Genomic DNA, 16,798 nt, shown 5'->3' with positions numbered 1-16,798 from the left:
GAGTAGTTTTACTCTGCCAGCTGAACTCCAAAAGCTGTGCCTATTGTAGAAATGGTGACTCAGAAACAGTTTGCAGATGTTACAAAATACTAAAGAAAACACTATGTGCAGCTGTGATTTTGCAAATCTGACACCTTTGTTGAGATAGAAACGGCTATAGAAAGACTCAGGGGAAGGACAGAAATTAAATTGACATTGGTTTCCTTTTGAGGGGGATATGATGAATAAAGTCTAACTCTAGATAACAAGGCATGGAACTCAGGTTTATAAGAAAACAGATTTTTTAAACCTAATGTCCCTGAAAAGGTCATAGATGTCTCATCGTGGGGCTTGGGAATGATGAATGGGTTCTACGGTTCCAAGTTTGAGAAACACTTCCCTCTTGAAGATTTTACAATGCTCATTTATAAATGAAAGCCTCTGAGAAGTCTGTATATAAGAGACCTTTCCAACACTATCAGACCTGTCTTTTCCTAAACAATTAACATAAAATTTCCATCAGCACCATGTAGGACAGTGGCATTCTAGGGAACACCATTCAAGAATTTATACAAGGTTTGCTGCCAGATTGGGTTTTAATTTTATTGTGAGTCTCTGCTTCAACCATTTTAGACAAAAGATATGAACTAGAAATGGACCACATTTTGCTTTCTTGTATTCCCATTTTATTTGTGGGGGTGAAACTATAGCATCTGCTGCTACACATGTTTCAGAGAGCAGAACAGAGCTCTTTATCATTCACTATCAGTGGAACTGTCTGGGAATGGGGAAAAAAGTAAATAAAATAAATGAAAGCAAATCTACTTGGGTTCATCTATGGGCTGGCTTTGGAACAGCCCGTGGGTTGCAATTGTCTTCCACACATCATCATTTCTTGAGAATGTTCACATCGTTACTGGACTGTGAACAAATGTTACAATTTGGGGATTAAAACTGTGGGTCCAAACAAAGCAATGGAACAAAGCAATAAAGTCCATGTCAAGATATATAAATGCTTTTATTGATGGAGAAAGTTACAACAGATTGAAGCCTAGAAATAAATCTCTTTTCTTAATATGCAAAATCGGATACACAAAAGCAGTAAAAATGCCACTGAATCTCCTTCCTACCACACTGCAATATTCATTATCATCTGTCTCTAAGGTTCACATTTTTTACCTTCTTTCCTTTTTCTCACACTTCATCCTCTAGTCTCACATAAACACCCATCAAATGCTTTTCTCTTCTTTTTTTCTTTTTTGTTGTTTAGTTTTTTTTATTTCATAATCATAAACTTACCTCTGCAATTGAGCTAGACTTGGAGGAGAGTAAGGAAAGTATGGAACTCATGAACTTCAGTGAGAGCACAAAGATTATAGGATATTTTGAGCAAATGGGGGTAAAGGGGGGCCCTCCTGAGCCTCAGAAGGAATAGTCTGGTAGTTAAGATAAAACACAAGTCAAATTTATTTGTCCATAGTCAGCAATGGTGATCTTGCTGGTCTTGCCGTTCCTGAACCCAAAGCAATCCATACTTCCACAATATTCATGCCTTCTTTCACTTTGCCAAAGACCACATGCCGAACATCCAACCACTCAGTCTTGGCAGTGCAGATGAAAAACTGGGAACTGTTTGTGTTGGGTCCAGCATTTGCCATGGACAAAATGCCAGGACCCATGTGCTTCAGGATGAAATTCTCATCATCAAATTTCTCCCCATAGATGGACTTGCCATTATGGATTATGAAGTCAGGTCACCTGGCACATAAATCCTGAAAGAATCCTGTAGAAGCAGGAACATTTATAACCAAATCCTTTCTCCCCAATTCCTTTCTCTCCAGAGCATGCAAGTTTTCTACTGTCTTTGGAACTTTGTCTGTAAACAACTAGAAGGAGATGCTAATGTCGACGGCAATGTCGAAGAACTTGGTGGGGTTGACCATGGCTGTCTGAAAGGCCAAATGCTTTCCCTTTTTAATTCCTTATCTTCTTCCCTCCCACTTTGACCATTTTGAAAAAAAAAAAAAAATAGACAAGCACATTATTATTACAGGCTTTCTATAAGGAATATGTACTTCAAAACTCTTAAAATCAAAATAGAAAGATATCAAAAATTAACCATAGCATTTGGTAATGATCAAAAAGAAAATGAATGAAAACTAGCTTAACAATTATTAGATTGTTATCATCCCTTTAGACTTGACCTTTTGGTAAGTCATAAATAAATACCATCCAAATTTGACAGAAGTAAACTGGAAAAATCGCACAACAGCAATCTGACAGAAATATCACTTTTATTGATGTCAAAAAAGTGGCATTTCTTAGATGTTTAATAAAGTAGGGATTACGAGGAAAAGTAAATGTTGAATTATGCCACAAGAGTCTCATCCACATGGCAAGATCTATGAGCTCATTTGCTTGGCAGCTGTTTCACCATTTAGATAAAAACGCCTATAGCCCAGGGGCCCCTGGGTGGCTCAGTTGGTTGAGTATCTGACTTCAGCTCAGGTCATGATCTCACGTTCCTGTGTTCAAGCCCCGCATCAGAATCTGTGTTGACAGCTCAGATCGTGGAGCTTGCTTTCGATTCTGCGTCTCACTCTCTCTCTGCCCCTCCCCTGCTTGTGCTCTCTCAAAAAATAAAATTAAAAATATTTTTAAAAAATGCTCACAACCCAGAAAAAAAATTTTAATGTGGTTAAATTTGTTTGACATGTATTTTTATAGTGAAAATATATGAATATATTCTATATTAATGTTGATCATATATGTCAATATTTTATATTGATTATTTATCCTATACCTTTTTCTATTGTCTTTCTCCAGGAAGCAAATAACTTGGATAAAAACACAACCAAAACAGAGAGTGCTTGGCTCTTCAGAATGTGGTACAGCTTTGACCACAAGTATCCTTTGATAATGATGATCTCCCAGATCCTGCTGCCTGCCAGACATTAACTTCAAGCACTTAGTCATTGAGATATATGTTCCTGCTCTTCAAGAAACACAGAAAGGTAAAGTGAATTCACGACCAAATTTATCTAAAAGTGAAAAGCTGAATTAGTCTATACTTAAGTGTTACAAAGAGCTGAAGTGAAATCTCTCAGAGTCAAACGAATTTAGTGTATTCGTGGCAACCTAATATTTCCCTAAATGCCAGATGATAAAATCGTATAGTCCTGAGGACTGATCTGTTGAACTAATTTTACTGTTCTTCCCTTTGCAAAGATCTTACTTCTTGTCAGTTGGCCAGAGTAACAACAAAAATCCTTCACCCTTCTCCCAGAAACCCATTTGTGTGCTCTTGTTTCATGAGGCAAAAACATGGGGTGGGGCAGGGGGCAAAGAGAACGGGTGGTCTGAGAGGAAGAATGAGTCTGATCACCACATTATAAAATAATGGAAAAGTTTGTTTTCCAGGCAGATTTGAGTAAGCTTTTCTTCATGAAGGCCAATTTTAACATACTACCAATCAGTGTAAGCATAGTGGCTCCAATACACCTTGCCTTGTGACTGACAGGGCTGAGAAGTGAGGCCTGAAGGGCTTTGCCATTGTGAATTGCAGTAAGTGGTCCATCTCTAATCCCAAGCAAAAGCACCACGGAAGAAAGGAAAGAACTGCGCTGAAAATTGAATGTGTTGGGTCTTTGTAGTTAGTTTTCCACAGTCACAAATCCTTCTCCTTTCAGGGAAAAAATGTCAGTCACTGGGTGATTTTAAAGCGCCTAAGCAATGATTAAAACCACAACAGATCAGTGGGAGAGGAGGAAGAATTAAGAACAGCCAAAAGAAATTCAAAGAGTAAGGTGCAGAAGAGGTAAAATGGAAATGGGAGAGGAGGCAAGAGAAATACAGGAAATTCACAGCAGGGAGGGAAGGAAGGCAAATTGGAGGAATGGCTATGTAAGAAAAAAAATTATGTAAGAATGAAGAGAAGCCAATTGAAGATTGCAGATATAAGCAAAAGTAAAACAGGTGAGATTTTAAAAAGCAATTCTGCAAAAGTAGAACATTCCAAGAATTACAAAATGGACATGTGCAAAGTAGAGGTTTTTTGAGCCTACAGTTTTGTTTTCCCACAGCCCTTCTCTCTCGGGACAGATACCTTGCCTTGATCAATCTTGAGCCTTTATGGACAGTGTAGGTTTCCACCACTTTAAAAGCACTCGTCTTGGCCATTAACTTCCTCTTGGAGGTTCTGGAATCTCATTAACTATGTAAAGCCTTCCTGGTCTCTCTAAAGCAAGCTGGTTCTTAGCAAGTTATGCGGGTTTATGTTCCAGGTTGATTTCTCATCTGGAAATACAGTTTTCCCCTGCCATTGCTTACAGTATCTGATAACCAAATTTTTAGGAAGTTATAAAAATTTGACTAAAGAATACACAAAAGGCTGCTTGATTATGAAACATATAAAGTAAGAAAATGTCTTTTTGGGTTCCTGGACCCAATTTTCAAGTCATGCCTCTGACTCACTGGCTACAGATTGGAGGTTCCCATGACCTCCTCCTTGGGTTCAACTAATTTGCTGGAGTGGCTCATGGAACTTAGAGAAACATTTTACTAGCTAGTAAGTATCACCAGTTTATTATAAAAGGATAAGAGATGCAGAGGGCAAGGTATGTGGGAAAGGTTACCTAGCTTTCATGCCCTCTCAAAGTGTACCACTTTCCCCAAATACCCACATGTTCACCAACCCAGAAGCTCTCTGAACCCTGTCCTTTGGGTGTTTATGGAGGCTTCATTATATAGGCATGACTGATCAAATCACTGGCCATTGGTGATTGAACTCCATCTCTAGCCCCTCTCCCCACCCCCCCAGAGGTGAAGGAGAGGGAAACTGAAATATCCAGCCCTCAGATCACAGATTGGTTCTCCTGGCAAGCAGCCCCCATCCTTATGTGGGGTCCAAATGCCACCTCATTAACATAACAAAGGATACCATTGTTGCTGTAATCACTTAGGAAATTCTTAAAGGCCAAAGACTATATATATATATATATATATATATACATATATATATATGTATATATATATATATATATATATATCTTATTATAAATCATAATAACAAAATGACAAATCGGAAATGAGATATGTTTTTGTTCAAATTCTGACAGTGCTGTGAGGAATGCTTTATAATAAAGAAAAGGAGTAAAGTGGGAAAAATAACTTGGAGACCAGAAATGAAAGCAGAGACTCACCCAAAATTTTAGCTTAGAGCGGTGACACTAAATTCAGATGACGTCACAGTTTTTATCTCACTTTTCACCAGGGGTTTATTTCCATATGATTGCGGACAGACTTGCAAAAACTGAAAGCAGATTTACCCTGTCAGTAGCATCTCTTCTCATGGTAATATGTCCTCCTGTGCATTCATTCTACAAATTGCAGTGCTACCACCACTGCACAAATGTATTTTCACTTAGACAACAAAGTTTTTATATACTACTTACGCTCTGAATTCATACCCAGAGAGTAGCAAACCAACCAGTTTCCACCTCGTGACCTCTTGAGACATCTGTATTTCCGAAACAAATCATCCACCTGGCATTTATGTTTTTCCTGCTTTTCACCTAGAACACAGGTGATGTGCCCTTTAAATCTCATAGGTAGGCTGTGTCAGCCACCATCAGTGTAGGGATGATCCCCCACCCCAGGGTCAAGTGGCCTGGCCTAGGCCAAAAAGAAATTGTTGACAGGCTGAAAGAAACTGACTATGCCGTTTAGAGTTGCTCGAGTTTCATTTCAGTAAAATTGCATCATGCAAATTAGGCATCATAAAGAATTACTGATAAAAGGAAAAGAAGAATAAATAAGCCTTCATATGCACCTGTATCTGGACTCTCCAGAGAGACAGAAACAGAACCGATAGGAGTATACACACATGTGCGCACACACACACACATAGATATATATGTACATACACATATATATAAATATATACAAACATATACACACACACATACACATACATACACACACACACACATACATATACATAGATTTATGTCAAGGATTTGGCTAATGTGAATGTGGGGGATACAAGTCTAAAATTTGTAGGGCAGGCTCTCAGTCTGGAAACTCTCGGGTGGGAGCTAATGGTGCGGTCTTGAGGCAGAATTCTTTGTTCCTTAAGGAAGCCTCAGTTTTGCTCTTATGGTCATCCAACTGTCTACATGAGGCTCACTCACATTACTGAGGATTATCTCCTTAAAGTCAACTGATCGGTGACTGAGATAGTGACCCATACCCACTGAATAATTGGGTAGTAGAAAAACCAATTTTGGGGTAGTAAATAAAACCAAGCATCACAGTACTCAATTCACATTCAATTTATACCCATAATTCAGACCCTAGAAAGACCCTCTTAATGTACTATTGGTATCAATAAAACAAGCCCCAGTTGCTCATAGTTTTGTTTTCTTTTTTTACTTTTTCATAGCATAATTCATACACATATACATTTCCATAACATTTTCCCAAAAAAACTACAGGGGAATAAAAATAATAAAAATTAACATTGAGTGAGGACAAATAATGGCCAAACACTGTGTTGGGTGCCTTACATTTATAATACCATTCCACCTCCACAGCTCTGTAGGAGGTTGGAAGGGTCTAGAGAGTATGGTGCAAACCAAATGGATTGCTGATTGTGTTGGCCTTCACTGAAACAACCTGGGTTCCTTTGTTCAAGAGCGTTATTGGAAGCCTATGGTGCCAAAATTGATGGGTAATTAAGATTTCCTTGTGATTCAAGGTGGGCAGCAATTCTGAATCACGCAGTGCAAAGGAGAATTTGAGAAGGGGGAGATGAAAAAGGAAACGATGTTACTGACCACAGATGATTTGCCAGTGGGTACATTATTTCATTTAATCCTCCTAACCACCCATTTCATTTTATTTCATTCTTACAACCACCCTTTTGGAGGTGGAAGAAACAAAGTCTCAGAGAACTTAAAAAAACTTTGTTAAGCTTCCATAGGTAGTGTTGGTTCCATGATTCAAGCCCAGATCTCTCACCATCAGGTCCATCAATATACTTATGTGAACTTTCTCATTGACAACTTTGTATCCATTATATCCCTCACTTTACATGTAAAACCCCATCTAAATATGTTCATTAAGTCACTATTAAAGTGATGAATACATGATGTAGTACAGAGCTCACATCTCAAATACCTGTTGAAGATACATGCGATGATAAAGTTAGGAATCTTGATTGGTCACCCTAAGAACAGCACCATAAAGGAGTCCCCCGGTTTCTGGGTCAGGTCTTCAACTTTTCAGGGGCAGAACGTTAAATATGCCAAAAACTCCAAGAATGGTTTAGGTTCATAGAAATGGATGCACCTTAGCCAGGTTTAAAGGAGGTACAAGAGCCAGACACCAAATTGCTAAGTCATGATCTGTATCCTCATGGGGAGAAATGTCCTTTCCCAGCTGTGGGAAGGTTCAAGTCACAATCTGGTTTCTAGTGGCCCTCTGCACCCACCTCTTGCTCTTGCTCCCTGGCTCACTATGCTCCAGCCACTCTGGCCTTCCTGAGATGCATCTAGTACATTCCTGCTTCCAGGCCTTTGCACTGACTCTTCCCTCAGACATTCATATGCTTCCCTCCTTCACTCTTTCATTCAAATTGTCAGTGAGATTTTCTGGCTCCATATTTAAATTAGCGATCCCAACAGGAGCGCTCCGTCATCCCTTATTTGTTTCATTCTTCACCGTAACACTTATCACCATCTGACACAGTATGTATTTTATTCATTTGTTTCAATAGTCTCCTCCACCCAGGTTATGTGCTTTCTTGAAACAGGTATTTGGGTCTGTTCTTACTCACTAGTGTGTTCTCAGGGCATAGAACAGTGCCTAGCACATAGTGGACACTCAGTAAATATTTGTGGAATGAATGAATAAATGAATGAATGAATAAAGCAAGCAAGCAGTATTTTCTATTCAGGGCATCTTCATTCTAGACAGACATTGATGTAGCAGGAAAATCCAAATAATTATTATTTTTTAATATTTATTTATTTTTGAGAGAGAGACAGAGAGAGTGTGAGTGGGGGAGGAGTAGAGAGAAAGGGAGACACAGAATCCAAAGCAGGCTCCAGGCTCCAAGCTGTCAGCACAGAGCCCGACATGGGGTTCAAACCCATGGACCACAAGATCATGACCTGAGCCAAAGTCAGACACTTAACCAACTGAGCCACCCAGGTGCCCCCAAATAGTTATTTGTAGGTTGCTAACTGAGTTTGAAACCAGGGCAAGGCAGAATAGATAATTTTGGGTTTTCACCCAGACTGCCATTTGGTATCCAAACAACATCTACACCCCCAAGACTCAGTGTCCCTCTTCCCAAGCAGGGACAGCCACCACAGCAGACATGGATCTCTGTTTCCTCACTGACCTCCTTCCTATCGTTGGTTCATCCTTCCTTAGGCTTAATTAGTACACCTCATCTGCTACATGCAAGCCTGGATCAAGCTTAGAACCCACTCTCTGTCTGGGTGACTTTGAATACATCTTATCTCACCTATTGTGTGTGGATTTTAGTATTAGATTACAGAGCTCAAAATTTTAGAGCCACCTATCATCCTCACTAACAATCTCTTATAACAAGGAGGTTAGAAACAGAAAGTAATACCCCCTTATTCATATCTTTAAGGCATCGGGTAAAATGATTTGCTCAGATCCACAGTGTTACAGCCGGAGTGGGAATCTTAGGTTGCCTTATTCATAGGTGACTAATGATCCTGTTCAACTGTCTGCTTCCTACAGTCTCTTTCCATTCTATCATTTATCATGTCTCTCCTTAAGAGATATGTGTATTTTAGCGCTTAAGCATGTGTATATATTAGTTTTACAATTGTGAATGACACAGGATAAGAATGACCTTTTCCAAAGTAAAAAGGGCAGCCAAAATCATTTTTAGCACTTCCTGTATATCGACATCAGCTGAAAATAAGGAGTTATTATGTGGTTGCCAACCTTTTACATAAATGTAAGAAAGTGCAAAGATAACAATGGATTGGCAAGTTGACACAGTAACAGAATGACAGAAAACAACATGGATGGAGACTTCCTTCCCATCACTGGTTTGGAATGAAGAGTGCACTGAGGTATTACCAACAAAATGAAAGGCCCACGGCAGACGTGTGGAAGCTGCAGCTCTTGAGTTTCCCATTAAAGAGTCTGGCAAGAGAAGTGGCAGATACCAGACCCCCTCCTCTACTGAAGTGTGACAGGCTGGGGCTGCATTCCAGGAAAGTAAAGGCAAACCTCAGGATCATCCAAAATGACACTTGGAACCAAGTATTTAATGGATTTAAATGTAATTGCATTATAGTCTTAACAAAAAAAAGGAGGGAGAAAAAAACCCTTCCCCTCCTAAAACCTGACAGGATTCATTATATCCCACACAGTCGTACTTATTTTAAATCGTAGGTATGAATATTGTGAGCAGCAATTTCCATTTTAAATGATGATCACTGCATTGCAGTTTTACTTATTCTGACTAGCAGAAGCATCCATGAATTATTTATTGGGGTAGTACTGTGGCCTTGTGAATGACTTGAGTTTACTTCACAAAAAATTCTCAGAGGAGCAAGGAATGTTAGCTCTATGATCCCCATTTTATAAATGAGGCAACAGAGCCCAAAGGAGAGAAAAAGCATATCCAAGGTTACTGACGGACTTGGAGCCAGCATTCATAATCAACAAAGGGCAGGCTGTGTCCACCTAAGGAATCCAAGGGTCCTGGCTCTGGTGGTCCATCCACTGAGTTTTGGTAGCGTAAATATATGTGTGACATTATTGTTTGCAAGTGTGCCTGGCATACAATTGGCAGTTGTATATGATAGCCTCTTTGGTGGCTCATCAAAAGCTTCACTAGTTTGCAGGCAGAGGATATAAGGAAGATATCCTTCATTCCATTTTATTTAGTGCCTACTATGCACCAGGCAATATGCTAGGTTCTGAGGACCCTTTCAAATGGCAGGTGGTCCTTAGCATAGGAAAGAGAGACCCTGGCATCTCCAGAGTTTAATGGAGGAGTGGGGAAGGAGAGACCTCTCTGGAAAAGCCATATATTAAAATTATTTATAACTCTAACTTTGCAAAATGGAAACAGGTGACTCCATAAGTGGTTTCAGAAAGCAGATTTTGAAATATTGGAAATATAAGTAATCAGCTTTCTAAAGACTCTCTCTGCATATGGTACACGGGACATTGTAACTGTTTGCCCCTGAGAAGCTGGATGTAGGGAGGAGCTAAGCTTGCACCAGGCAGCAGGGCAGCTACCACTCTTATCCAGGTGGGTAATTCATTGGGTATTCAGCTTGACTTTGGTCAACCTTGTCCTCATAGGTGCTGGTGTAGAAAGATCTTATAGATAGCCCTTGATATAGCACCTAAGTGAAATGAAATTAAAATTTACTAAAAAATAGATAAAAAATAAATAAATAAAAAACCACTAGGTTACTGGGCCCTGGTGTTCCCACAACTTGTTGGTAAGAACCAATGTAGGGGAATGTTAATGGTACCTGGATGAAAACACAGACTGTCTTTTGTTCAGGTCCTGACTTAGGGCTTCCATGATTTCTTATTCCATATAATGGGTATTCCCATTACTGTCCTCTATTTTGGCTAAATCTATGAGAAAAGTTGGTGAGTTATTAGTTTTGATTTTGTTTTTTTTTCTTTACTACCGGAAACTTTTTCATTTACCTCTCAGAGCCAAAACATGATTAAGACAGTTAAGTGGGTGCAGGTTTCTCAAGATTCTATAGCCTAAATACGTTGCAGTATTCCATAGTTGGACTAAAAACTCTTCTGGAGGCCTGAGAAGTGACTACAAGTATGACTTTGTGAATTGTTGCCTGAAAATGTTGGCTCTCCCACCGTGAATGTGAAAAGTTATAGGTCCTGAGATGATAACTGAGCTTTCTACAATAATCTTAGGACTCTACAAGAATTTTGACATCCTTGATTTTTTTTTTTGCCTTTTCTTCTATAAAAATTTTAAGAATATTCTATTAAATGAAAATGCTTTCCCATTTCATCTTCACTTTAAGCAAATGATATGAAAATCTGGATTTATGCATATAAAAAATCAGAAAGTGACTCCTCTTCTAGAATGAATTCATAAAGTAAATTCCGTTAAATCCCATTAAAAACAAATTTATTGAACACTTTCTCATTGCAAAGTACCCTATTAGATTCTCCTCATTTCGCTGTTTATTCACTTACTTGTTACATGTTTACCAAGAGCCTACCATGACTCAGGCACTCTCCTGGCACTAGGAACACAGCCACTGACAAATTCTCACAAAGTTTACATTCTACTCTGGCTCTGTTTTTAAATTTCTGATTTACAGATGTCTTTGCAGGAACATGACTGTGGTATAAAGAAAGATACACTTAGACATTCCACTCTTGGTTTTTATCAAATTGAGGAAAGTCTGGCCCACAGATCAGGATATATTGATTTGCTATTGTAACCTGTCTGCTTACTAGCTGTGTAAATTTGGGAAAGACTGGGCACCATCTCCGTGCCCAGTCTCTAAATTGCAAAATGGAAATACTGGAAGTTCCCACCTCCAAGGATTGTTTTGGGAATTAAATGAGTTAACACAAAGCACTTAGATAAGTACTTAATAATGTTAGCTTCATTATATTATCATGACTACCTGTTGATGGCTACATCCCTTAAATGGAGACGTCATGTAATTGCTTCATATTCACCATCATTTATTATCTCTGAGTGACCAAAGTATCCATTATTTTGTATGCTTGCAAGTTTCAGTTGCAACAGCCATATTTTACTACCTAGGAAAGTCTTCAGTTGCCACATAAACGAAAGCTTCCACTTACACTACAAATCATATAAAATTCTTCTTATTTGATCTTGAGTCAATGGATATAGTGGTATTAGGCAGTTTCCTTGTGTCCTCTGTTCTGCACATGCAGTTGCTTCATTTATGATTTTTCTAAGTTATAGTCCATCATCCCATAGTTATTTTTCTGGAAATTACACCATAGATAACAATTTTGACTTGATAGAGAAGGGCAGCAATTTTGCTGTTCCACAATGAAAGCAATACAAGCCTTTGATGATAATTATTCCTCTTGTACCTTCTCATGATAAAGAAAATCTTTCAATTGCACCTTTCAGGTGGTGTTTTGTCATTAGCTATAAGATGTTATATTTGAAGATTTCTGGGTCAGCATTGAATCATTTTATTTGGAAAAAAAAAGAAGGAAAAATGTTGAGACTGACAAAAATATATGTATTGCCTTAATGTTGCCAGATTTGAATTTAGGTTTAATATTTCTTCCCTATGGGAAACAGTATTTTGCTTAAATTTTCTTCAACTGTTACTTGCTCACTCCTTCTCAACTGTAGGAGCCAACGCATTTACAGGCTGCCAACACATTCATGAGCTACCAGAAACACATTATTAGCATGAGCCATTGCCACCAGCCTCACATATTCTCACCTGACAGGGAGACAGAGACCGGGTCTGTTCTGGGGACCACACAAATTCAGCCCTTGTCTGCGTGTGAAGTTGTGATAGACACAACACAACGCATGTGGGCAGACATGGCCCTGCCTAATTAAAGCTCACTTCCCCAGGTAGATGATGATGACAGATTCTCGACGTACGTCAAATCAACTCATAAATAAAAGTGGGCAAAGAGATCAGTGTCCTGGTGGTTAGAGGATGAAGAGATTGTTGGAGAAACAAATACTGTTCTTTTAATCATGTGGCAAGGAGTCTGTGGGGAATTGGGATTTCCTAACATGAAATGAAACAATGGTAAGGGAGGAAGAGCATACTGGGCAAAGGGAATGCTGTGGAGAACCCGTGTAGGTGTGGCATGCATAGTCGAAAGGAGCCTGAATGGATCTGCCTGCAAGGCACAGGATTGGAAGAAAGACGAGAAAAGAGGTAGTCTCCAGAGAACAGTGCTTTCAGCCTTTGAAGTAGAGGATGATACTCTTACACCCTACACTTTGTATTATCAGAATTCTCTCTTATTAGTATTAATTTTATACTTTTGTTTAACAAATCAGGTCGCTAAGGGTAGAGCAATGTATCATAGGCTGAAGGGCCCTGAAGCTTCCTTTCTGTCACAAATCTGATTCATCTGTGTGACAGTCATTGATAGGGTACCTACACATTTAATGCTTCCAGAATTAGATTTGGTTTTAATATTTATTCCTCCTGAAAAAAAAAATAAGTATTTTGTTTAAATAGTCTTCCATTGTCTTAACTGAATTTAGTTTTAATGCTTCTTCTCTAAGAACAAATGTAAGTATGTCTTCGAGCTTCTTTTGAGGTCACGAAATAAGAAATGGTGAGATAGTAAGAAATACTGGTTGCCCTCAAGATACCAGCATCCTAATGAGGTGGAGACAGCAGCAATGAGTAAGAACTATATTAAAGTTATGAGCAAAGTGTTGTGGAAGCCAGCGGCTGGTATAGCCAACTAACCAGCTGTGGAGAATCAGGGAATGCACACAGACTAACCTTCGAACTGGGTGGGGGAAAAAAGTAAGACTGTAAGGAGCTGGGCTGAGGGTGTGAGGCACTTCCTGGCAATTGAAGCAGCTCAGGCAAAGATACAAACAGGGTGTGAGGTGTTTGGAAAATGGTGAGAGTTTCAGTGTGACTGGATCAATGGGAAGCAAAACTGGAGAGTTACCGTGTGGACAGATGGGGCAGAACCACCTGTGTGATGGTCAAGAAAATGGATTTTATCCTATTGAGTGCAGGAAACCAATGCAGCACCTTAAGCACGGAGTTACACAGTCCAATCTGTTATAATGAAGAGAACTCGTGGCCATCTGGAAAGTGGTGCAATGGGGAGAGCAGAAAAATTAAAATGATTCTGGATAGTTGCTAATGAAAACACCCACCAGTTTCCTATGTGGGTAAAAATGAGGACAGGAATGTTTTCATTCTTCTTTGAAAGATGCTTTGGAACACTGAGGATGTGTTTCAAAATACAAATGTATTTAAAGATAAACATTATTTCAGTAAGAGATTGGTTTTTAAGTTTCACTAATGAAAATGATCCAGTGGTATAGTTGTTAGAGTCTACCAAAATATTTTCTGGTTTACTTTTTAAATTATTAACAAGCTATTGATTTGTATGTAAGGAGAAAAAATACACTGATTTCCTCTAACAAAGGCAAAAAAAAAATCAAACAGGATTTAAATATGAGAGAGAGAAGTAGAGCAGGCAAAAGAAAAGTCATTTGGGAACACAAATTTTGATTTTCATACTTGGGGTACAATGCTGAGTAGCTGGCAGCCAGCAAAAAAGTCGATCAGGGGATTCTGTCCTTGAGCAGCCAAGTGGCTCATCAGAGGAAGCCATTTCATTTGTTTGTTTATTCTCCAGAAGACCCAAGGGGTTTAACTTGAACGCTTACAGAACAGACAGTCTCTGCATTCTGCATTATGTCCATCAGCGTATTCTTTGTCAGCACCTCCAGCCCTATGTAGGCCAGGTCCGCACGGTTTCCTTATTCAAATTGTCCACTGGTCATCAAAAAGGTAAATTAAAGAAGCCAAGGCAATCCAGTTTTAGATAAAAGTGCAAAGCAAAAAACAAACAAAAAAACAAAAAACATTTCCATTGTGGTAAGTGCAAGAAGTCTTGATTGGGCCTGCTTTGCCATCTGAAGACTGCCTCGCTACGCACTACCTCACCTTGTCCTCCACCAGTAGCAATCTTGCCATCTTGTCTTTCTTGAAGATGTGCCTTTGCTGGCTACTGTTAAGGTGACCAACTTTTTTTCTGGTTTCCTGTTTTGGCACTGAAAGTCCTGCTTCCTGAGAAGCCCCTCCATCCTAGGCACAATGGGACAGTTGGTCATCTCAGTACTTTCCCCCGGGGATTGTAAGAATTAACTCCATGCTGCAATGGTAATAAGATATGTGAATGCTGCACCTTAAAGAGGTAGCTGGAAGCATCTTGCATTTTCTATCAAGTTCTTTCAGCAATTTTTTTATTGTGGCGAAATACATACTACATAAAATGTGCCATTTTAACCATTTTTATTTATTTCTCTTTCTTATTGAAGTATAACTATCATACAGTGTTATATTAGTTTCAGGTGTATTATATAATGATTCAACAATTTGATATATTACTCAGTGCTCATCAAGATAAGTGTACTCTTTTTTTTTTTTTTTTAATTTTTTTTTTCAACGTTTATTTATTTTTGGGACAGAGAGAGACAGAGCATGAACGGGGGAGGGGCGGAGAGAGAGGGAGACACAGAATCGGAAACGGGCTCCAGGCTCTGAGCCATCAGCCCAGAGCCTGACGCGGGGCTCGAACTCACGGACCGCGAGATCGTGACCTGGCTGAAGTCGGACGCTTAACCGACTGCGCCACCCAGGCGCCCCAAGATAAGTGTACTCTTGATCCCATTTATCTATTTCACCTATCCTCTCACCCACCTCCCCTCTGGCAACCACCAGTTTGTTAGTTTGTTCTATATATTTAAGAGTCTGGTTTTTTTTTGTCTCTAGATGTTTCCTAATTTAAAAAGCCAACCCAGTCTTTCATCTCAGCTTCTCATATTTCAGTTACCAATCCATGGTCAGAAATGGGAGAATTTCTGACAGAAGTTTTTTGGGACAGCTACTTGCCAGTGGTAGCCAATGCTATGGGCTTTTATATGTAGGAGAAGCAGCAGGGGAGAGCTAACCTTTTTCCAAAGGAAACAGACACATCCTCAAACGATTACTTTTTATATTTCTTGAAACCATTTTCTTGGAATTTCTTGAAATCCACCAGTGTGTTGGGTTTCGCTGACCTGTTCACTGTAAACATGGCCAGAGCTTATTTCCAGCTTGTATGTATGTACAGGCTCCTAAGCAAGTCTACCTCTAATCATTTATTATGTGGTTAATACAAGGAACAGGAAAGAGGGTAACTGCTTCTCCCTTTCCTCACTGCTCTTTCCCAGAAAGCAAGCACCCCTCTCCCCACATCCTGCACTGGTGCCTAGTGCTGGGATTGCAGGTGCCAAGTGCTTTGCCTTTCCATCCCCTGCTTCACATGGACACAGACCATGCTTGGAGCTCCCAAAAGCAGTGTGCCAGTGTCTGTCAGGAGGAGTGGCTGCCCCAGGCTAGCTGCATGCACTGAAGACTCCAGGTGCCAAAAGGAAGAGGGGACCCCAGTCCAGAAACAGGTGCCCCACATTGAAACAGCTTCAGCAGCACAAGCTTAGAAGCCTAGGTTTCAGCTTGACCAATTATTTTTCCGTTTTTTTTTTTAATTATTAGATTGAAGTCTTCAGGCCTTCTCTGAACTAAAATGTTTAAAATATGAACATTATAATTGTTAATTGTACAAGCACTTTGCAAACATCAAGTGCTTCATAAAGTTGAAATGATACTAAATTCAATGACAGGTTTATAGGCCTGAAGGCCCTCAGACCCACTATGCAGATATAAACAATTTTATTACATTTTTATTATTTTTAAATTCTAGCTAACTTCCTATGATATTCAAGATTATGATGAGCACATAAGTCTCCTCTCAGTCTGCAGATATGTCTTATTAAGAAATCTTCCTCCCCAACTCTCTGGCACCCACAAATCCCTTGAAGATGACACACTGTGTAATCGATGTACCCCATGCCTCCATTAATTAGCCCATTAAGAATCTCTATCCTTTAAATTCCTAGAAGCAAACTCAATCATGAAGACGTAGAAAAATTTGAACAAAACAGTTATTAGTAACAAAATTGAATCAGTAATCAAAAAACTCCCAACAAAGAAAAGTCCAGGAC

At 39.3% G+C, this 16,798-nt stretch overlaps 1 protein-coding gene across 2 annotated transcripts in view; it reads left to right on the top strand.

Annotated features, from left to right (window-relative positions):
* SLC9A9 (solute carrier family 9 member A9) overlaps positions 1 to 16,798 on the top strand; it is a 571,642-nt gene that overhangs the window by 465,731 nt on the left and 89,113 nt on the right. For both annotated transcript variants that reach the window (XM_047098595.1, XM_047098596.1), the window contains exon 14: positions 2,806 to 2,885. In XM_047098595.1, the coding sequence (XP_046954551.1) occupies positions 2,806 to 2,885 (80 nt within the window). The remainder of the gene's footprint in view (positions 1 to 2,805; positions 2,886 to 16,798) is intronic.

Source organism: Lynx rufus, unplaced genomic scaffold (assembly GCF_022079265.1).
Source record: "Lynx rufus isolate CCGP_SWC_20201006 ecotype Redwood Valley unplaced genomic scaffold, mLynRuf1.p SCAF_5, whole genome shotgun sequence".
Lineage (NCBI taxonomy): Eukaryota > Metazoa > Chordata > Mammalia > Carnivora > Felidae > Lynx > Lynx rufus.
Note: the sequence above shows the minus strand (reverse complement) of the source record. Positions and strands in the feature narration are given on the sequence as shown.